The following is a 22468-nucleotide window of genomic DNA, read 5'->3' as shown; positions in this document are numbered from 1 at the left end:
AAACCATTGTTCGATATAATTATTATTCACGAAATTTCTTACAATAACTATATTTTTTAGTAGATTTTCTATTAATATTACTTATATACATATTTATAGTTACGTGTAAGCAAATGATAAAAATTAAAGCATTCACATAGTATTTTTTATCAATTAGATTGAATTTTTTGTTCACTTGACATAAAAAAAATTTGAATTATAAAAATGAAAAAAAAAAATTTAATATAGTCATGTTTAATTTTTTTTTTTTTTGTTTCTATTAATTATATTTCTTTAATTGCAAAGAATTATACTAAATATAATTAAAACATTCAATTATATTTAATAAATTCTGCCAAGTATGTACGGATTCTTGAACTGAACAAATTACATTACTCAAATTATTATTTTTCAGATTTAATTTTGATTTTAAATATTCGCCTTCCTATTCATAAAATATTTAATTAGTTTTTTACTATATTCCTTTTTAATTGGTTTATATGTTATGTTTAATTACATGAAAATTTTTTTTAGCTAATTACTCCACGTGTTTCTAATCATCCCACTCATCATCATCTTCACTTATTTCACTACTTGAATCTTGACTATCATTTGAATACCCAAGTAATCGTGATCTTTCAGCTAGAGCTCTTGATAAAGCACCTGCAAGACCACCTTGAGCAATAGTTGTATTAGGTTTTGGCTCATTTTGAATCACCGGTTTTAATTCTACACCTTGTCTAATCTGATTTAATAAATCACTTCTTGAATCTACAATTGGATTAGGTTTCTTTTCTGATTGATCCACTTTCTGAAAAAAGTAAATTTAAACAATTTAAACACTGTTACATACTTTACTTTTTAGAAAAGAGGACATTTTATTTTTAAATTTCTTCGATATTACCTTTAAAATAGTAGTACCACTTCTGATTGCATCCATTAACTTTGGCCTTAAATCCGATGTATCACCGTTACTATTTCCATTACTAGAAGACGAATTGACGTTGCTTGTAACATTGTCTACATTAAAATCTGGTAACGGTGGCGGAGGAGGTGGAGGAGGTGGTGGAGTTGGAATACTTGAAGTGTTTGAAGAGTTGGATGTGTTTGAAATATTGGAGGTACTTCTTGGTGGAGGTGGTGGGACAGAAGGAGGTGGAGGTAATGCGGGGGATCCTGAAGGTGGTGGAGGCCTTGAAGGAAGTGTCCTATGAGCAGGCGGAGCACTTGGTGGGGGTGGTGGAATATTTGTTCGCACTGGCGGCAATGGTCTTAGACTCCTTGTTTGATTCTATAAATAAATGCGTGATAAAATTGAATCATAAATTTCAAAATCTCATATGAATTTCTAATATCTTAATTATTTTTAAATAAATATTATATAGATAAATAATTTAAAACTTACATTATTCAAACTTGGGCTAGTATTAACTGGAACAGTTCTTGCAGGAATTGGTGGTGGGTTGTCAACAGTGGGAAGGGGAAGAGGAGGTGGAGGTAATTGATGATTATCTGTTTGCGTTGTCAATTGAGAATTCGATAATTGACCCAACTCATTTTGCACTGCAGTAAGACCTCCATGTGTACCGATGAAATCATAAATAAAACTACGAGTTTCTCGGCTTGATAAATGCCTTTGTGGTATTCCTGCTGCATCGAATAATTGTTTAATCATTGGATCAAGTAACTCTTGATCAGCTATCTTAGTAGAATCACTTCCTAAATGTGCTACATGCCTGAAATAAAAAAATATCAAAATTTTAAATGAAATGAAAATACATATAAAGTATGTAGAAATGTATAATTTTAATTGTACCTAAAATTAGATGGTTGACCAATATCTGCAGTTGTCAATTTTCTTTTAGGATCTTTTTCACGTTTATGTTTTTTCAAATAAATTGTGCCACCAGAAATACCCCCATTAATGCCCACAGAGGATGATGTGCCATTTATAATATTGACGCTAGTATTGGATGAAAAAAAATTTGGTGTATTACTTGGACTTCTTCGTGGTAACGTTACAACTCTTTGTTGAGCCTCAGCCTCCATTTTAGCTTTTCTTTCTTGTCTTCTTTGTTTATTACTATTTAATCTTTCAATAATGACATTTCTGTAACAGAATATTCATTCTCGTATTAAAGAACAATTGTTTATTAACAATTATTTATTACAAAACAATAACAATTATTTTTACTACCTCATAATCATAGCTTCTGTTTCGTTAGCAAAATTAAATGCTGCCATGCAATCTTCACCTTCAAAAGTATGAAAATATGCCATGGGAGCATTGTAATCCATTGAATTATACAGTTCTTGTTCCCAAAGCATTGCTTTCCTTTGTAAGCAATATAATCTTAAGAAATAACTGCGCTTTGGGTTATCCCTTATCAATGTTATTACACCTGTATTCTTTTTTATCCATTCTCTGTGTGTTGGAGCTTCAGTTAAATACAATTGGATCACTCCGGCAGCTAGGCACTAAAATCATTATAAATATTTTACAAATTGTCTTGATTGTATATTTGATTTTTTTTAAAGAAAACCTTGAAATTTAATGTAATATTTACTATAACTGATAACAAGATTTTGACACGAGATAATAATGAAAATAAATCAATAAATTTTATTGTCATTTATTGAACTAATAAATGTATAAAAATGAAATGATGAAACTCATACAACAAAAATAGCAAATGAATACCTAATTATTTTGAAAATATTCCCACTGTGAACATTTTATGGGAATGTAGGTCAATGTTGAGATAATTATATGAATATATTTTTTGTGACAAGAAATTTTTCAAATGATTGAATATAAATAAATTTACCTGACAACGATTACCAATTAATCGAAAAATCTCTTCATTTTCTTCAGGTTTTAGAAGAACACACCCACGATGCTCTTTTGGACCTGTCGACTTCATTTTTTTCGCATAAATAGTGACAATTTCCAGGTTATGTTCATTGAAACTGGCCTGGCAAATGTGATGTATATTCAATTAATAACACATTTTGTTTAACACTCAAACTTTTTGCGTATACTCCATTTTGTATTTTGATTACAATGTGATTTTAAATGTCCATATAACTTGTTCTTTACCCACAACATTTATCTAAAAACTTGCAAACACCACCCACGAAGAAGTGTTTTACTGCAGGAAACTCAAATGACGGTTAATGACATTTCCGTGCATCCGGTTCAGTAGACCTTGTTCCGTCATTCCTTTGCTCTTAGTGATGTGACAAAAATATATATCATACACATCACAATTGTTCTCTTTTTACACATTCCAACTTCTTTTGTGCCACATATGATTTTATTCATTGACGTCATATTAAGATTTTAATTTTTTGCGATGACTAATTATCATATATTTTGTTGTTTTACTACTGTTGAGTTTTTTTGTTTCAAGTTTTTTCGATTAAACTGATTAAAATTATTCGAAAAAAAATTTCAATTCATTACAATTGATATAGACAAATGTAAATACAATATATACTTTTTTAACAATTAACAAGATCATCTGTTTTGATTATTAAAAATTAAAATGTACAATCTAAATTTATTGTTATTCTTTAATCAATTGTTTTATATAATTAAATTACTTATCAGTGAGTTCATTTAATAATAATTGGATCTAAAAAGAATTTAATGATTAGTTTTAATTTTATTTCGTAATTTTTGTTATGTTTTGAGTATAGTATATTAAAAAAATTGTAATCATTAATATATTATTGGTTATTTATTTAATTAAATTGAATTCATTAACATTAATTCACAAGTTAAAAGATAACTCGAGCAAACTTATTCGAATAATTTCGCGGGTTTTGATAAGAAAGAGAATTTTTTTGCGCAAGATTGCAAATGGCTGCAAGTGGACATAGCTGCTTAGATATCATGTCAACAAAAGGTATGTTTTTTCGCGGTGAAAACGTAAAAATGGTGATGTTACTAGTTTGATTACGATCTAATATACGTGGCACTAATTGCTGTAGTAATTAAAATAAATTAAAAATTACACGTTTGATAATTTGCGCGGGAAAACACGGTGAAGATGTCCGGTTATCGAAGGGTCAATTACTATGAACTCTGCAGGCTTTGTACTAGCAGTGAAGGTAATAAAATGAATATCTTCCGTGAGGAAGGACGGAGAAGACAACTCCAAACAAAAATTCAAACATATTTACCTATTCAGGTTAATATTTATTTGTTTAATTTAATAATATGTTTAGTATAACAAGTTATAATATTTATTTAAACAATATATTTGTTATTATTTCAAATGAAGGTTCTAGAAGAAGATTCTTTACCAAAGATCGTTTGTCATGAGTGTGTAAGAAAGTTAGAAAGCTACATAGAATTTCGTGACACAGTAGTTAGTGCAGAAGGAATGCTTGAATCATATTTTACTTCACTGCGCTTCTCCGAGGATTTTTTAAAGGAAGGAAAAGTTTATGTCAAAAATACCGAAAAAGAAAGACCTCCAAGTTTAGAAGATCCAATAAAAATAGAAAAATTATCACCAACAAACGATCAGAATGTTATTAGTGAATCTCAAACTCAACATCAGCAACCAGTTGTAGTCAATAATTTAAATACTTCAAACATTCAAATAATCAGTGGTGTTCAGGCCAGGGTCCAACAATACAAATGTGCCATGCAGGTTGTTACTCTTTACATATTAACTAAATCTTATTAGATATTTATTAATTTTTTCTTTTCTTTTTCTTTTACTGATTTTAATTTTTAGATGCAACCTGGTGGAGTAGCTGCAGCAGTGGTTGAAGCAACAGCTGAAACTCATTATAGTTATCAACAGCAAACTTCACAACAAGTATCACCTCAAAATCAATCTTCACATGGTCAGAGTCGATTAAATGAACAACAACAGCAACAACAATCTCAATCAACTCAACAAATTCAAGTGCAAAATCAAATTCAAAACCAAAACCAAATAAATCAAATTCAAAATCAGAGACAAGTAACGCAGCAGCCTAATCAACAGCAAAGACCAGTGGTTCAACAACCACAAAATCATTGTCAAATGACACAACAGATTCAACATATACGTGAGTTTGATAAACAGAGGCTTCAACAAATTGAAAAGCAAGTACAGATATCTCCACCCCAAGATCAACAACAAAATCAACCTCAAATAGTTCATCAAAATAATAATGCTTTAATTAAAACTGATATTAATATTGAACAAAATCAACAAGTGCCATTGAAAAGCGAAATAGAATCTCAAAATATTAATTCTCCCGGTGAGAACGTACAGAATTTTGCTACAGTTCAAGCTTCGCCAGAGGTATTTCTTAGTTTAGGATTCAAAGAAACACCATTAAATTCTCAGCAACCCCGCGATGATAAAGATTTTCGTGAATATATTAAAAATTCAAACGATGATCCTCTTTCACGTAATTCTATCGGGCCAATATCAGAATTTCTAAGACTTCGTTCATGTCCAGAACAAGCGTCTCTAATAACTGTAAATCCTCAAGTGATTTGTCAACCTAGTCGTAATTTTGTTTGCCAAGAATGCAATAAAACTTTTGAAAATTCAAACCAACTGAATAGCCATCAGTGTCCTAATTCTCCAATGCTAGCTGAAATAACTGAAATAAATGTAAAAGATGATCAAAATCAAAATAATGGTGTTAATTCTTTCAATTGTGATGTATGCGGTAAGCCTTTTAAAAGAAAAGAACACCTATTTCAACATCGAAAGCTTCATACAGGAGAACGTCCTTATGTTTGTACAACTTGTGCTAAAGCATTTAGTCGTAAAGAGCATCTTGTTCGTCATTCAGTATCTCATACAGGCCAAAAAATGCACGAATGTGAAATGTGTGGTAAAAGTTTTTCACGTAAAGATAATTTACATAAGCATCGTAAAACTCATGGAGTATCCGGACCATATATTTGTGAAACTTGTGGAAAATCTTTTGTAGTAAAACATTATTATTTGATGCATCTTACTACTCATGCACCAACAATTGTCGATGGAGAGAATTGTTCTGATCCTTTGCCTTATAAGTGTGATCTCTGCCACAAAGCATTTTCTGTTAAAGAGTATCTGGCTACCCACAAACAACGACATCGTTCTAAAAATAATTCAAATCATTCAAATGGACAAAATCAACAACAATCACAACCTCAACATGTGCAACAATCAGTTCAAAGTAGTGCAACAAATGGAATCAGTGTAACTACCAATAATGTAACAAATAACAGTTTATCTGGAACTAATAGTCAAAATAATGAAACTCCGGTAGTTGAAATTCATAATGTCATTGAGAGAAATGATTCACAATCGGGACAACAACATGCTTCTTATAACAATAATCAATACCATGGAAATATACAACAATTTCAATGAGATAAGGGAAAGCGTGTATACTATGTTCTCTTACCTAACGGCAATAATCACAAAATTGTTGTTGTCTAGAGTAAGTTAAATAGTATAACACGCTTGTTAACTTCACTGTTAGTAATCAATGCTAAAATTTATTTTCGAACATTTACGCAATATTGAAAATGATTTTAAAAAGATAATCAAGTTTATACATATTTTTTTTTTTATCCGGAAGGTAATTGTTATTTTATTTAAATATATTATAACAGATTTTGTATTTTAATAATCGTGAAAAAATCAAAAACAGAAAATCATTGAGTATCATACTAATTAGAAAATTTTTTTAATGGCTTAAGAGACTGATGAATATATAAGGACACTGTATATATTTTATCAGAAATGAAGTATTAAGAAAATATGAGATAATGATGCATAAGTATGATGTAGTGATATGTATTTATAAATATGCCTATAGAAAATTAGTCGTAACGTAATTTCAGGTAAAAGACATGTGAATTGAAAAAAATAATTTCAAACAAAAAAGAAATAGATAAAAGATTAATATGCAAAATATCAAATCTTGTGGATAAATTTTTAAACATTATAAAGATTAAAATATATAACGGATTTTAAATAACCGTTATTAACTATTTTTTCATAAAATTCTACTAGACGGATATTTTATATTGGTTATTAATTATTATTGTATTGAATCACCGATTTTTTTTTGAATTCAGTTCATTTATAATCGTATTTTTAAGTGATATTTTATTTTTTTTTTTTTTAGAAGCTATGAAATATCAATATTATTGAATTATTTATACAATATTGACAATATTGTTTCTTTAATTTTTAAACGTCATTTAATGACTCACTTTGTTATTTTTTATTTAAACAAAATTTTGTGCAATAACAAGTTTTATTTAATAAAAATTTGGGATATTTAAAAAAATTAATCATTGATAATTACTATCATCAAGTAAATAAACTTTGCATTTATTTTCATAGCTTTGGAATATGAAATTTTTTTTTACGAATTGATATGATTTAATAAAAGTTAGTTCCATATATTTATATATGGATACTGTATATGAATGTATATGAATAGGGTAGAAATTTTAAGACCAAAGAATATATTGTGAAAAGAAAAAAAATGTATGTGTAATACCTATCAAGTAAAAATGATAGATCGAATACATGATAATGTAAATCTAAATGGAGTAAATTGCAAGACTTAATAAATATTTTAGTGCCATTGACCAAACAAAATTACATTTTACAAATTCCAATAATTAGTAATCATCTATCAATTAACTTAATAATAAATCAATTTTTCAATAAAATTATTTAAATTATCATTCGGCTAATTAGAATTTTCGTGATAATTATATTTAGTGCGAAATAAATATAAAATATTAACCTTCCGCATCTGATTATAAAATAAAAATTTATCAAAAAAATAAATAAATCAACATTCTATTTATTTTACCCAATTTCAATTTTATTTTATTGTATATTCTTATTATGCATGGCTTTGTAATTTTTTTTTTTCCATTAAAAAAGAGAGAAAATATAGTGTTTTTATTATATAAATAAACTAAGTTTGCATTAAATATATTCTAATTCATCAACGCATTCACTGATCAGCCACATTGATGCAAAAAAAAAAAAAAACAATTTACACTCAATTATTTACGTATTTTAATTTACAATATAATCTACATGGAATACTTGCAGTTAATTAATATAAAGATTTATATTTTATTAATAACTGTAATAATTTTTTTTATTAATTACTTTAATTCAAGTTGGATACTTGAATATATTTATTATTTTAAACATAATTTCGAATGAAAATTTTTTCATCATAAACATTTAAAACTCTTATTTTTAATTTCACTTCATTTCATATGAGATAAATTAAAATTTCCTTAATATTACCACAAAAAAATAATAAAACAGTCTTACATTCAAATCTATACGTTCGAGAACAAAATAATGGTGAAAGACAAAATTTAAAAAAAAAAATCCTATGTACAGTTGTCATAACGTTCAAGATCATACGATCATATTTGCTTCTTCAAGATTATTTTTGAAATTGCACTGTGTTGTGATTAAAAATTCTTGCCTTAGCATTATGGCATGGCAGTTATTATTAAATCATGTAATGTACAGTTTATTATATATTTATTAATATGATTTAAGTTTCGATGTCAAAAGATGAAATAAGTGTGACATTAGGTCGTTGTGATTTAAAAGTTTGAACTCCACTTTCAGTTACTGATGTACCAGTAACATCTAGATACTCCAAATTGTTAGCATTTGCCGCAAGATGAACTAAACTTTTATTCGTTACTAGTGGATAGTTTCTGTAATTAAATAAATAAATTATTTATTATAAATCATTAAAATATTTTTAATTAAACCATAAATTCTACTAAATAATTAATCATTTATTTACCGTATTACTAAAGTTTTTAAATATGGATTATTCAAAACTCGAACTTCCTCTTCATATAAAACATTACGGGATACATTATCTAAAACCCTTCTATCACATACATAACTGCCTAGTGAACAAATAGATCTATCAGTTATTCGATTATGTGAATGATCATTCCATCTAAATTGATTTTCATCCATTGCATATTGTGCTACAACTCTATCCTCATACGTAGGCTCTTGAAAGATGTCTCGTCGAGGCAACGTATCATCAGATTCAGAAAACTCTGATGAATACTCCAAATATAAATGTGTTAAAGTTTTAGTATTACTTAAACAACGAATTTCACTGTCTCCGATACTAGTACGTCTCAGATCTAACACTTCAAGTGTTTTAAAACCAAATCTTGTGGCAAGACTTGCATAAGCTACACAATCACCAAGGTGTTTACAAGAATCCAATCGTAATTCTTTAAGTTTTAGGATTTTACTGATTACCAGTAACGAATGACCCGTCAACCATTGACAGTCACTTACTATTAATATCTGTAATAAATATTCAATTTTATTATTTATATTCGATAAATTATTTTAAATTATTGGAAATATATATTTTGGTTGCTAATAATTGTTGTAATAAATATTTTTAAATTTAAAAATATAATAAATAAATTGTCATTACTTTTAAATTTTGCATATGAAGATCCATTTTAAAAAAGTACGATTTTATTGTTGGTAAATGAGATACTTTGGTTCCTTTGAGAGATAATTTTTCAAGCGTCGACGGGAATTCCGTAATTTTTATCTGAAAAACATTTTAATTATAAATAAAATTAATATGTAATGAAATATCTTAAGAATTATCTATCACTATCAACTAAATAAAATTACATCTTTACTGATAATTGAATACTCTTCAATAATTAATTCTTTTAAGTTAGTGCACACTTTGCCAATCTGGGAAACAAAATCAATTTTTAATTCTTCTAAATTATCTTCACTTTCATTTATCATTGTACGTCTTCCGTTAATAGCAATACTGGTCGTAGATGGCTGTAAAAATTTTATCACATTTTTCAAATCTTCATTTTTGGTAGGTCTTGATCTGAAATCCACAATTCGCCAAAGAGTTCTATCACGAGAAACTTGATTCAATCTTTGACAGCATCTATGACAATAATAATATAATTATTAATAATAATAATAATATCATGATAATAAAACTAGTCTTATAAAACTTACAAACTTAAAGCCATCAGATCTTGAGGACTTAAAAATTTTATAATATTGAGCAATACATCATCAGAGAAGTCTAAAATATGAGGCTGACCATCTTGAAGTTTCCCCGTGGATAAAGTTTTGTCAAAAAGTTTAGGAACTTTGGCATCTCTACTACTCGAAGGCTCTGGCGACAAAGACTTACTCCTTTTTACTTTCATTTTTTTACGACACCTAAACAAAATTATTAACAAACATAGCATGAGAAAAAAAATAATTTCATACAAAAATATTCTACATTAGACAATCCGAAGAGCCATGAGATAGCTGATTAGTAGCAACAATTTTTTCCCATAGAGCTTCAAAATGTTTTGACATGTTAACGTTAATTTTTGACAGGAATGATATTTGCTGATGACCACCATCTACTATAAGTCACAACTAAACTGAAAGAAAAACTCGATTTGGAAGCTACACTGATCTAATTTTGACTTCACATATTCTCTCTTAAATTTTGGCATAAGCCCAAAATAAGTAATATAAGTATATGAAAGTTTATTTTCTGCTCTCTCATGGTTCTTTGTGCTCTCACAGTCACCATCAATTCCACTTTTTGCACTCATTTTTATATACATAAATAATATTAATATCTAAATTAAGTCATCGTAATAAAAAAAAACTTTGTTTAAAATAACTTGGTAATAAATTTTCTATAATATTCAATACAACAAAAAAAATTGTGTTTAACAAAATATAATATCAAAAAAAAAAAAAATTAACCAATGTATCTTTACTCTGACTAAATAACATGAAAAATTAAATTAACAAAAGAAGTAATCATTGTGTCTTTGATTATTGATGGAACATTCAAGCTATTTAATTGTAATTACCATTGAAAAAATATTAAGTAAACTTTAAAAAATAAATAATAATTTTCATAGCACAACAATGATATGAATAAGATAATTTATTTTCTGACAATGAAATGGAGACAATACAAGAAAAGGAAAGTTACAACCTACAATAAAAAAAACAAAAAAAAAAATAAAAATAAATATATTCTTACTTTATTAAAAATATTCTATTTAAAATAAATTGTGTAGATAGTTTTATTCTACTACAAAGAATTTCTTCAAATGTAAATATTAGTTGGTAAAATCTCCAATAACTTGACACCAGGCGTCACAGAAATGAAAATGTGTGTAATGTATGTATTTAACTAATGTATAACACTATTCGTTTGTGTGTATGTATGTGTGTATATATACATGCATCAAATTTTTTAGTAAAAAAAAGTTAAATTTCCTAGAATGGAGCAATTTGATATCAAACAGATATTATAGAATTGGTAAGGTTGTTTTTTGGATAATTGATTCTATATTACCATCAAAGTGCAATATTTTTTTTAGTGCCAATAAATTTAACTATGTTAGATGGCGTGGTGATCGTTCGTGGAACAAAAATTAAATGGGAATAAATAAATATAGCTTTGATATAAAAAAAATGTTAATTAAAATTAAATAATTTTAATGTTAATTAATTAATTAAAATTGATTTGGATTTGGATTAATCCATGTACTGCTTTAATTTAAATTTTAATATTTGTAACATTTATAATATTTGAATATTTTAAAAATGAAACCATATTAACTAATGACTTCGTGTTAAAATTAATAATAAATATTTAAATAAAATAAATAACATTATAACTCCGTCATACGATATTTATTTAGTGTAAGTTTTGTATATACATGTAGGTAAACGCGAAAGAAACGATTTTAATTATTTAATACTTATAATTTTTATTCACTTGTTAAAAATTTTTTCCTAACTGTATGATGAATTAATTATACGAAAAAGTTTAAATATTAAATGAAAGTATATTATGACTTTTTCTGAAAAACATTTCTTCTTTGTCATTCTATCACATTGTTAACTCCTGTAAAATAAAAAAAAACTCATTATTATATTTATAACATTAAATTTGTAATAGAATTGTTTAAAGATTAAATTTTCAGTCTGCCAAGATTATCTTCAATAGTAAATCTGACTGTGAATATAAAAGCGAAACCTTCACGTTTTTCATCATGAATATTTATAAAATATATACTTAAATAATGACTATTGATAGAATTGAATATATTATTTACCATAATAGCATTGACAATGTCATTTTGATTGTTCTTGAGTGCTTTGATAGCTTTCCCTCGAGAGACATTGGCTTGTGCCATGACCAGTTCAACATCTTTTTCTTCAACACCAGATTCATCAACTTCTTCTTCAGATTCTTCTTGTATAGGTGCAACAACAGTTGTACTTCCTCCTGCTTCAGCAGTTGAAATAACTGGAGGTTCTTTGAACTTTTCAGCAGCAGCAACTTGTGCTTGTTGACTCAAGTCCTCGATCTAAAGTTACAAAAATTATTAACAAAATATTATTTAAATCTGTTAAATTATTGGTTAAGTAAATAAAAAAATATAAAAACTTACTTTAGCTTCACCAAAAATAATATATGTGTCAGAAGCTGGATTTTTAAGGACATCTGGTTTATTAATGACGAAAAGAATATTTTTAGATTTTCTGATCGTAACTCTGTTGACACCCTGCACCAACTTGAGCCCTAATTTACTCATTAATTTTCTCGCTTTCTTTTCACTTCTACTTTGTTTAGCTTTAGATATTACATCAATTGGTAATCCGCTAACATTAGTACCAGAAAAGCCACCACCTCCAGCATTTGTATCTTCTAAATCAGGAATAGATTCATCAGAATCGGAATCTGTTCCAGATCCAGCAGCTACTACTTCTACTTTTGTAGGATCAGAACTCGCTGCCTTGTCTAATTCCGTTAATTCAGGCATGTTTATGAATCTGTGGAAGATCTAAGTAAAATTAATCATTCAAGTATTTATTACTAATAAAATCATCAGAAATTTGACCTTAATAAACTAAAAATATATTCTAAGTAGTTAAATGGAGCTTAATAGGTTAATGCATAAGATAATGACATTGACAAAATTTTTTTTATCCAATTATTTGTTTTTTAAGATAATAATTTAAATAATTTGTCATGTAAATAAATTATTGTTAATATTAAGATTGACAATTTAATTTTTTTACATGAGTCATTCAGTTTAAATGGTATTATAAATAAAATTGTACTGTAGAGAAAAAAAATTACAACGCTATCTTAAAAACAAAAGTTATTAATAACAATAACAAAATTTATGACTTATTATTATAAAAAATCTATAAAATTAAGATTGCCTTGTTAAATTAATTTTTTATTGTTAAGTAATTCGTTGTGATGTCATAAATATTATTGGATTTACCTCAATGTGTAGATTATTTAGCCGATTAGTATTTCTGGAGAATAATAAAGACCAATATAGATTGTAAACTATTCACATGCATCAATCGGCATAGAAAATGCTATGATCAAGAGCTGTAATCATAATATAATTTTTTTATATCTTTCAATTACTTTTTAGAAAAGACACTTGGTGGCGTGACTCATCAATACACACACACAAATATATGACAAACAGAAAATATAGGTTAGGGCATATACGAATATGTAATATGAATGTGTGTGTGTGTGTAAACAGTCGAATACACATGGAAATTTCAAAAATATAAAAATGCACACATATGAAAATGAATAAAATCTTGAAAAATAAGTACATGATGGTTTGTAATAAATAACTTTGTTCTACATATTTATTTCTCAGAATTTTATATTATTAAAAATACATTAATCTACATATATATTTATAAATTATGATGATTAATATTAAACGGCGTAAAAACATTTGTAATATAAAAAAAAATCACGCATCAAGACAAACATTATTCAACGGCTTTTTACAGTCATTTTTAATGGGATTTTTTAATACAGTTAGGGTATAATTAATAAATGAATAATATTATTCTGTGCAATGATCTATGGGCATAATGTTAAATTTTACCTGTTTCCAAATTAATATAATTCCTCACAAAAATGTACAATTATGCAAAAAGAAGTCTTCATGTTTACGTCATTGATAATTACGTTTAAATTAATTCCTTTTATGAAGCGTCTGAATAACAATTATATTTTATTCTTCTTCTATATATCTATGATTAATTTCAAACTATTCAGTTCATAAAACGTGTCACTATTGACATAACAGATACAAACTACAACTTGTTAATGAAAATTAGATCACATAACTAATAGAATTTCACTTGTTATCCAACGTTGAAATTATTTTATCAAATTGACTTTAAATTTAATATTTTTTTTTTTATTACAAAGAAACATCATATGACAAATTAGATATTAAAAAAATAAATTAATTTATATTGAGTCGGACTATTCAGAAACTTTGTTTCATTATTATAAATGATATAGACTGGAATGAGGACAACAAATTATGACGGGAAAAATGACGCGTAAAAAATTTAAGCCACTGTTGGTAATTATTTTCAACTTGAAAATTTCAATAAATTATATCAACGTGGAGATTCATCAATCTCCATTTTTTCAAGCTGATTATCATCAAGTTTAGTTGTGTCTTCAGTGTTTTTCTTTTCTACCAAATTGTCTGTAACATACAGCCTTTCAATAGTACGATAAAATTATTTAAATAAATTTATAACTCACCTTCTTCTTTTTCATTGCTATCAACTTCTATTTTATTGTCTATTTTTTCCGATTGTTTCATTTCATTTTCAGGTGTTTCTGGTTTCTCAACTACTTCAATATCTGAATCTGTTTCAGATGAAGTTAATATATCATCAGTTGATTTCGATTGGTTCTCAGATGAATGGGAACTCGTAAGATCCATTTCAAGTTTTGGAGCAGAAGGTTTTTGTTTTCTTGCTGGATTCCAGTAGTTACAGTAGCAACATCTGAATCCTTAAAAAAATATTATGGATATTATATTATTTTTATTATTTTTCTATTGATCCAGTAGTAATCTAATATGAATAAATTAATGGCTGTTCAAAATCCATACCAAAATATTCAAATTCTTCTTTAAGTGCCATCCCATTATGAGAATCACACTGATGGCAAATAAGAGCATAACGATTCGATGGTCCATCACCTACTAAATATTCTACCAAACGGTCCAAATAACTTCTTTGTTGAGGAAGTATCGGACGAGGAAGTGGTGACCCTATTATAAATAAATATTATATAGATATTACTGATAATTAATTAAACATGAACACAAAAGTTTATTCACAGTGCCATTAAAGCTTGAATGTTAATACTAACGAGGATGCATTAATGAAGCATTTTGTAATCTATCAGTGGGCTGATAATATGGAATCTGCTGAGGAGTATTAGCAGGAGAAGCAAACCCAAGTGGCACACGACCAGAATTAACGGGCCTACCGATTGATGCATTCAACACAGGATTGACATTGGTTAAAGTTCGTTTTCTTAATTCATTATTATTCGGTGTAGATTGAATTGCAGTTTGTGGTGTGCTTGGAGCACGTGGATTTGTAGCTGTACTCATAGATATTTTAGAAACTGGCTGAAATTTATGATTATTCATTAATTTATAGTATTTGTTAATTATTAGCATTTCATCATTATAGTATCAAATCTATAATTCAGACACATCGTTGTCAAGCAAAATATTACCATTCAAATGGACAAATGATTTGCAGTGACATACATACCTGTGGAGTGAGCTGAAAAAAATTATCATCGTGTCATTAAATCTATTAATTGAATATTTAATTATTTGAAACTTATACTAATAATTCTAATTACCGGTGACATTCTTAATTGATCAGGTGCAAATTTTAACAAAATTTCTTTGGCTTTTTTATACGTTTCTGTTTCTGTTACTTCATCAAGTATTTTTTTCTTCTCTTTTTGCATCTCAACAAGTTTTTCTTGATTTCTGGAAATTTTCCTTTTATAATACCAAGTTACCATTTTTTTAGTAAATACTATACTGAAATAATAATAATTACATTTAGATATTTATAGGAGTCAGCTACATAAATAATAACAAAAAACTTACTGTTATTTATTATAATTAAAATAATTATTAACTTACAGCAGTGGAAAAATAAGTAGTGGAATTATATAAAATAGTTGATCATAAAGAGATGCCGGGAAAAAATAAAAATAAAAAAGTACTGCTGTTACAATGTAAAGGATGACACTATAAATTATCAATGTTCCTACTATTTTTTTGTGTCTCTGTTCAGTTGTTGTTCCATACTGTTCTATTGCTTTTATTTTCTACAACAAAAAATTTTCAATTCATTCAACTAATAGTAAACATTTTTAAATCTTTCATATGTCTATTCATCAACTCACTGTTTCCAAACTATCCAAAATTTCGATGGTTGTTTTTTTTTTCTGCAAAATATAAAATAAATTTTTTTTTACATTCAGATATATACATATATATATATATAAATATATATTAAGTATTTTTATTATGTAATATAAATATTTAACCTTATCAAACTTTAATTTTAATCGAAAAATTATTAATTATAATAAATTCATTTGAATATAAATTATGAAAGTGCGAAAATGTTTTTAAATATAATCATGACCTATTTGACCATCTAAAGAAACCATTTACACAAGTGCAGTTGCTGTGTCATTGGACAGTAATTTTGGATTCAACCAGACAATTGTTAGGAATGAATTAATTCTTTGATTATATTGACTGTATTATCATTTCATTATATTTTTTTTATATATATATATAAAATAAAATGCTTGATAATTAATTCAATTCTTATCAATTATACATGATACTCCATAAACATATGGAGTATCAATTGAAAAGGATTTTATTTTGAATGTCGCGCCTACCATGAAAACTGATTTCATAATGATAATGATAATAAATAAAGTTTAATTCTAAATATAACTTTTGTTCATCATAAAAGATTATTTTTGTACATCGAGGTGTAGGCTAGAAATTTTATTTTTTGATATTAAAAAATGACAATTGTTTATTGAGTTAGATAAGTTAACCTACAATTTCTAAATTACCGCGTAAAGACTGACATTCTATTAAGAAAAAAACAAGGATATTAATTACAAGTTAAAGGATGTCTATAACTTACCCGAAATCTGGAGAGTAGTATTCCCATACTTGTATAAATTAGGTATATTTTATAATAAATACCAAATTTTAATAAAAAAAACACTCACTGGATAGTTAATGCACTTAACCAATGTCAAGGAAAAATGCTCCAGTCTTTCGAGAATTTCAAAATAGACTGGCGTATGCGCTTTATAAGATTTCAATTGCAACCTACCTATACGGTATATAGTTCACAAACATAACAGTAATATTCCAAATTTAAATTCACAATATACGTGACTACATTGTTCTTTATAACATATACCAATAAATATGCAGCATTTATTTATTTCTATTTAATCATTATTGATTTTAAATTGAATCATATGTTAATTATTAAAACATGCAAATATATATCATACGCATTTTATTTTTTTAATTATAAAATGCTTTCTAAGGTTCATATGGATACATTGTTGCAATTAATAATGATTATTACATTTTACAAATATTTAACATTTCAAACTTATTACATGAAATATTCATTTTTTTCAGTAATTATTTCTTACTAGCCTTTGAGATAATATTATTCTTGGAAATTATAAATAAGTCTGAGTATAAATCGGCTAGCAAAAAAAAAATTAGAGAAATTTTTGCCATCAAGTTAGAAAAATTAGGCTACGTTTAGATTTTTAAATTTCTTCGATCGTTAACTATACTATATCTATGTAATAAATACATGTATGTACATATAAAATTATATGCTATATATGTATATAACAATGTGCATGAATTGTACTTAATTTGTTCGTTTTCTGTGGGTGCTTGAGCTATTTCATGCAATAAATTTTTTGCCCATCTGGTTTACTTTTAAAAAACGTTTGTGCAATAATCCGGATGTTTCTCAATCAGCAACAAAAAAGAATTGATTTTAATAAATACAAATTATCAATAAAATAGTAATAAAAATGTCGAGACATAGAGACATACGTTGTATGAACTATTCTGATGGTAAATATCATTTAACATTTAGGTCTTGTTGAAGGTTATTTAACCTAGAGTTTACTCCAAAAATTTGCATATAAGTGTTAGAATTATTTTATCAATTTTTCTTTTTCATTGTATAGAATACGATGGATATGATGATGTGTATGGCCATTCGGTCGAAGATGATTATTGTGTATCTCCTGGAGGTAAATAGTTGATTTATTTGTGTTTTATTATCAATAGATTTTCTTTTTATAGAGCTATTACATAAAATATTATTATTAAAATTTTTTTACAGCTGAACAATTTATGTATGATCGGAATAAACAGCAAAACATAGCTTCATTTATAACGGAGCCTGATATCAAAGAGGATAATGAAGAAGAGTACGAAGACGAAGCTGTATCACCAAAAAATTATCAACTTTCAGATATTGATACTGCCAAACTCATGTCTTGTATTGAAGTCATAAGAAATGTTATTGGTGATGCTCTTCCAGATACAGTACTTAAAGAAAAAATAATTGCATTTAACTTTGACACTCAAACTATTTTAGATCATATTTTGAATACCACACTGGCAACAAAAACACCTACTGGTAATTGATTTAATTAATAAGTTTCATGTACGATTGTATTTATTTTAATTTTTAATTATTAATTTTCTTTTAGAAACTACAGTTGAAGCTAAAAAACACATCGCAGCACAAACAGGTATAATAAATATTTTACTGTTATTCAATATTAAGGTAAAAGCACTAATAAATGATATCAATTCTCAAGGAAGGGGCTTCAATTATTACCTTATTAGTGTTTTTACCTTAAAAATTGCTGTTCTGTATTTTAATAGAATATTTATTTTCTTTTTCATGCATTGCTGCTCGTTATTTCATATCGGTAAGGTAAGATTTCCTTTTATTTACTAAAGTATTAACTGATAGTTCAAATAATTTAAAACCAAGATTGATTGAAAAATCAAATTTATTAGGAGGACGACTACTATCTAGCTCAGAGAATTCAAAATCTGAAAAAAATCAAAATTCTTCACGCTTAGAGCTGGTGTCAAATCATAAACCTAAATTTTCCAATTTTTCCGTCAAATCTCCAATATCGTTTAAACAAATAACACCAATTCAACAATCAAGTCAAATGAATAGTCCAACAAATACAAAAGCTGTGAGTCAAAATAAAATATCCTTTAACTCTTTAGCAGAAATGACTGCACATCATTTAGAAAAATCTAAAGATTCTTCAAACAAAAGTAATTTTGCACCAAAAATTTTTAATAAACCATTCGTTATTCCTAAATTAAGTAGTAAAATCACTAATTGTCAGACCAATTCAACAAACAATAATAAGGCCACAGATTTAATTGATCATTCAGAACGTAATAGTAACGAGTGTTTATCATCAGTACAAACTGACTCTGAAACTGAAAAAACAGTTAATCATAAAATAAAAGATCTATCTAATGAATCACATAATTGTTCTGAACTATATAAATCATGTAGTGATAGTTCAGATACGTTTAATTTAGAGATTGATTTAACAGCAGCTCTGCGACATAGTAAAAAAATGCATAAAAAAGCGAACAATCATGAACATGTTCAAGAAAATATGTCAACTCCTGTAGAAATGTTTAATCTTGATAAAATTTATGAAAAAATTGAAACTCTACCGTCATCAGTGATTGAAAAAAGCTCTAATATTCTTGAGTGTAATTTAAGTATGATGAGTTTGCGTTATAAAAAGTTAAATCATTCAAATAAAGTTGTTTCATTATTTGGAAAAATTATATGTAAAAAATGGACAACACATAGTAGACCTTATATTAAATCGTATCGATCAGAATTGAATAAAAATATTAAAAGATTTGATTTTACTTCTCTATCACCTGATGGTATTGTTCTAGCAAATTTGAGAAGATTATGAATTGATAATAATTTAATTGTATATTTTTTTAAAGATTTTATATTATATACAATACGTATGATATTAAGACGTATCTTTATCGAAATATTTATAACGTATTCATTGATATCTTTTGATACGTTTAGTTTATGTGTTCTATTATATTATTTTTAATATATGATTGTTATGATTATCATTTTGATGGATAATTCATTTGACAATACGGTTATACGTAATAGTTTAATATTAATTAACGCTTAATATCGTTATAATTAATTGTATATTATAACTAAAATAAAATATAATTTTGTCTACATAATATTTAACTTTATATTTTAATAATAATCAATATTCATTTTTATTTATAAATAAATATTTTTTCAACACAAATGTATAGGTACCAAGATGATAACAAAACCTGTAATTCAAGTAACAACACCGTCAACAGTAAAAGTTGTTTCATCAACAAATAGATCAATTATAAAAGGTTTCGACCTTAGTGGTACTGAAAATAATGATTTTCTTCAACCGCGGCAAGAAAGTCCAAGATCTCAAAGTCCATCATCGTCTGATTTTAATTGCTCACCAAGGCTTCAAAGGAAACAAAATGAAGGGAATCAAAAAAAATCTCTAAATGCTTCTACATCAAACTCACCACGATGCCAATCACCAATGTCAGAACGAATTTCTCCTGATTCTGATATAAAATCTAAGAATCTTTTTGAAAATAAAAGAGATGTTTTAGAAATTTATAAAAGTAAACGAGAAAGTGTCAAAGATCAAATACATCTTGTTGTTGTTGGTCATGTTGATGCTGGAAAAAGTACACTTTTAGGTAGATTATTGTATGATTTAGGACAAGTGTCTTCAAAATTAATACATAAATATCAGCAAGAGAGTAAAAAAATTGGCAAACAATCATTTGTTTATGCTTGGGTGCTAGATGAAACTGGTGAAGAACGGTAAAGTATTTTATATTAATTACTAATTACTTATATATATATTATAATATTTCCAATATATTTCTAATTTAATTATTTTTTTAAACATTATTAGGGAAAGAGGAATAACTATGGACGTTGGTTATTCCAAATTTGAGACTGAAACAAAATGTATAACAATTTTAGATGCTCCTGGCCACAAAGACTTTATTCCGAATATGATTATTGGTGCTACACAAGCTGATGTAGCTTTATTAGTCGTTGATGCTACAAGAGGTGAATTTGAAACTGGATTTGATAGTGGAGGACAAACTCGAGAACATGCTCTTTTACTTCGATCTCTTGGTAAAAATTTACTTTTCTTAATACATATTTTTTTAAGTTGTTCATTTGTGATTAATTGAAAATTCAATTTTTCTGCAGGTGTCTCGCAAATTGCAGTTATCGTTAATAAGTTAGATACAGTTGATTGGTCAAAAGAAAGATTTGATGAAATTGTTGAAAAGATAAGTGTTTTTTTAAAACAAGCAGGTTTTCGAGATTCTCTGACATTTGTTCCTTGTAGTGGATTGTCTGGAGAAAATTTAGTTCATCCACCAAAGGCTGAGGCTTTCGCTAAGTGGTAAATAAAAATTCAAATATTTATTTAATTGAGGTATTTTATTTTTATTAATATTAATAAATTGAAAATTTTTTTTTAGGTATAATGGGCCAACTTTACTTTCAGTAATTGATAATTTTAAATGTCCAGAAAGACCACTTATGAAACCATTTCGTTTATCAGTAAACGATATTTTTAAAGGAACTGGATCAGGATTTTGTGTATCAGGTCATATAGAAACTGGTATGGTTGCTGTAGGTGATAAGGTTTTACTTTTACCGAGAAATGAATCAGGAGTTGTTAAAGGTATAATATAAAAATGTTTTATAATTATTATCAAATATTACGTCTTGACTGATTAATTTATTTCAGGAATATCAATAGATGAAAATTCGCTCACAACAGCCTTTGCAGGTGATCATGTAGCCTTAACATTATCAGGAATTGATCAACCAAATGTTGGAATTGGTGATATTCTTTGTAATCCACATAAACCAGTACCAGTAACATCTTGTTTTGAAGCTCACGTTGTTATATTTGCTGTTGCAATCCCTATTACAAAAGGTTTACCTGTTGTTATACATATTCAATCATTAGTAGAGCCTGCAGTTATTACTAAACTCATTGTACAATTACATAAAAGTTCAGGAGAAGTCATGAAAAAGAAGCCTCGATGTTTACCGAAAAATTCTAGCGCTATTATTGAAATTTCGACGCAAAGACCTATTTGTTTAGAGCTCTATCGTGATGTTAAACAACTCGGTAGAGTAATGTTACGTGTTTCTGGTAGTACTATCGCAGCTGGCCTTGTGACAAAAATTAAATGAATTTTTTAAAAGTGGAAACAACAATCATGATAAAATGTATATAAATATATTATATGGATTTTATTATTTATTATTATGGAATAAATTTTTTTTCATTGAACTAAAATTTATTATGTAGCTTATATACTTTATATACTTTACTTCGTAATAGT

General features: G+C 26.9%; 7 protein-coding genes across 11 annotated transcripts; 3 read left to right on the top strand and 4 right to left on the bottom strand.

Moving 5' to 3' along the window:
- Nucleotides 1–447: 447 nt before the first annotated feature.
- On the bottom strand, nt 448–3189 carry LOC118071946 (neural Wiskott-Aldrich syndrome protein-like). Its single transcript, XM_035091446.1, has 6 exons — nt 2808–3189; nt 2177–2457; nt 1796–2089; nt 1385–1715; nt 884–1270; nt 448–790 (listed from the first exon to the last, which is right to left on the bottom strand). Exons 1-6 carry the CDS (start codon nt 2901–2903, stop codon nt 533–535), a joined length of 1647 nt encoding a protein of 548 aa, XP_034947337.1. The 5' UTR covers nt 2904–3189; the 3' UTR covers nt 448–532.
- Nucleotides 3190–3692: 503 nt separating this feature from the next.
- LOC118071918 (zinc finger protein 227-like) lies at nt 3693–6861 on the top strand. Its single transcript, XM_035091410.1, has 3 exons — nt 3693–4175; nt 4269–4643; nt 4731–6861. Exons 1-3 carry the CDS (start codon nt 4035–4037, stop codon nt 6357–6359), a joined length of 2145 nt encoding a protein of 714 aa, XP_034947301.1. The 5' UTR covers nt 3693–4034; the 3' UTR covers nt 6360–6861.
- Nucleotides 6862–8225: 1364 nt separating this feature from the next.
- On the bottom strand, nt 8226–11257 carry LOC118071648 (uncharacterized). 3 transcript variants are annotated; one of them, XM_035090895.1, is made up of 6 exons: nt 11062–11257; nt 10020–10229; nt 9669–9945; nt 9460–9582; nt 8797–9323; nt 8226–8704 (listed from the first exon to the last, which is right to left on the bottom strand). In XM_035090895.1, exons 2-6 carry the CDS (start codon nt 10214–10216, stop codon nt 8536–8538), a joined length of 1293 nt encoding a protein of 430 aa, XP_034946786.1. In that variant the 5' UTR covers nt 10217–10229; nt 11062–11257; the 3' UTR covers nt 8226–8535. The 3 variants fall into 3 exon arrangements, with proteins under 3 accessions (XP_034946786.1, XP_034946787.1, XP_034946785.1); XM_035090896.1 differs by lacking the exon at nt 11062–11257 and adding an exon at nt 10886–10932; XM_035090894.1 differs by lacking the exon at nt 11062–11257 and adding an exon at nt 10294–10468.
- Nucleotides 11258–11705: 448 nt separating this feature from the next.
- On the bottom strand, nt 11706–13481 carry Nacalpha (nascent polypeptide associated complex protein alpha subunit). 2 transcript variants are annotated; one of them, XM_035091531.1, is made up of 4 exons: nt 13328–13481; nt 12485–12866; nt 12146–12400; nt 11706–11934 (listed from the first exon to the last, which is right to left on the bottom strand). In XM_035091531.1, the coding sequence occupies exons 2-4, from the start codon at nt 12854–12856 to the stop codon at nt 11920–11922; spliced, it is 642 nt and encodes a 213-aa protein (XP_034947422.1). In that variant the 5' UTR covers nt 12857–12866; nt 13328–13481; the 3' UTR covers nt 11706–11919. The 2 variants fall into 2 exon arrangements, with proteins under 2 accessions (XP_034947422.1, XP_034947423.1); XM_035091532.1 differs by having other exon boundaries at nt 12485–12877; nt 13328–13469.
- An 835-nt stretch (nt 13482–14316) lies between these two features.
- Nucleotides 14317–17400, bottom strand: Lnpk (zinc-ribbon metal-binding protein lunapark). 2 transcript variants are annotated; one of them, XM_035091447.1, is made up of 9 exons: nt 17091–17400; nt 16324–16365; nt 16058–16245; nt 15766–15952; nt 15672–15683; nt 15259–15523; nt 14996–15157; nt 14641–14895; nt 14317–14581 (listed from the first exon to the last, which is right to left on the bottom strand). In XM_035091447.1, exons 1-9 carry the CDS (start codon nt 17115–17117, stop codon nt 14490–14492), a joined length of 1230 nt encoding a protein of 409 aa, XP_034947338.1. In that variant the 5' UTR covers nt 17118–17400; the 3' UTR covers nt 14317–14489. The 2 variants fall into 2 exon arrangements, with proteins under 2 accessions (XP_034947338.1, XP_034947340.1); XM_035091449.1 differs by having other exon boundaries at nt 15379–15523.
- A 425-nt stretch (nt 17401–17825) lies between these two features.
- HBS1 (translation elongation factor EF-1alpha (GTPase) HBS1) lies at nt 17826–22431 on the top strand. The gene is made up of 9 exons (XM_035090985.1): nt 17826–18061; nt 18178–18243; nt 18336–18635; nt 18709–18750; nt 20345–20909; nt 21004–21233; nt 21312–21510; nt 21590–21795; nt 21862–22431. The coding sequence occupies exons 1-9, from the start codon at nt 18019–18021 to the stop codon at nt 22314–22316; spliced, it is 2106 nt and encodes a 701-aa protein (XP_034946876.1). The 5' UTR covers nt 17826–18018; the 3' UTR covers nt 22317–22431.
- Nucleotides 18797–20052, top strand: LOC118071678 (uncharacterized). Its single transcript, XM_035090987.1, has 2 exons — nt 18797–18938; nt 19025–20052. Exon 2 carries the CDS (start codon nt 19186–19188, stop codon nt 19966–19968), a length of 783 nt encoding a protein of 260 aa, XP_034946878.1. The 5' UTR covers nt 18797–18938; nt 19025–19185; the 3' UTR covers nt 19969–20052.
- Nucleotides 22432–22468: the final 37 nt, after the last annotated feature.

Source organism: Chelonus insularis, unplaced genomic scaffold (assembly GCF_013357705.1).
Source record: "Chelonus insularis isolate UGA/USDA-ARS -01 unplaced genomic scaffold, ASM1335770v1 contig_88_pilon, whole genome shotgun sequence".
Classification (NCBI taxonomy): domain Eukaryota; kingdom Metazoa; phylum Arthropoda; class Insecta; order Hymenoptera; family Braconidae; genus Chelonus; species Chelonus insularis.
The sequence above is the reverse complement of the archived record's forward strand: the minus strand, read 5'-3'. Positions and strand labels throughout refer to the sequence as shown.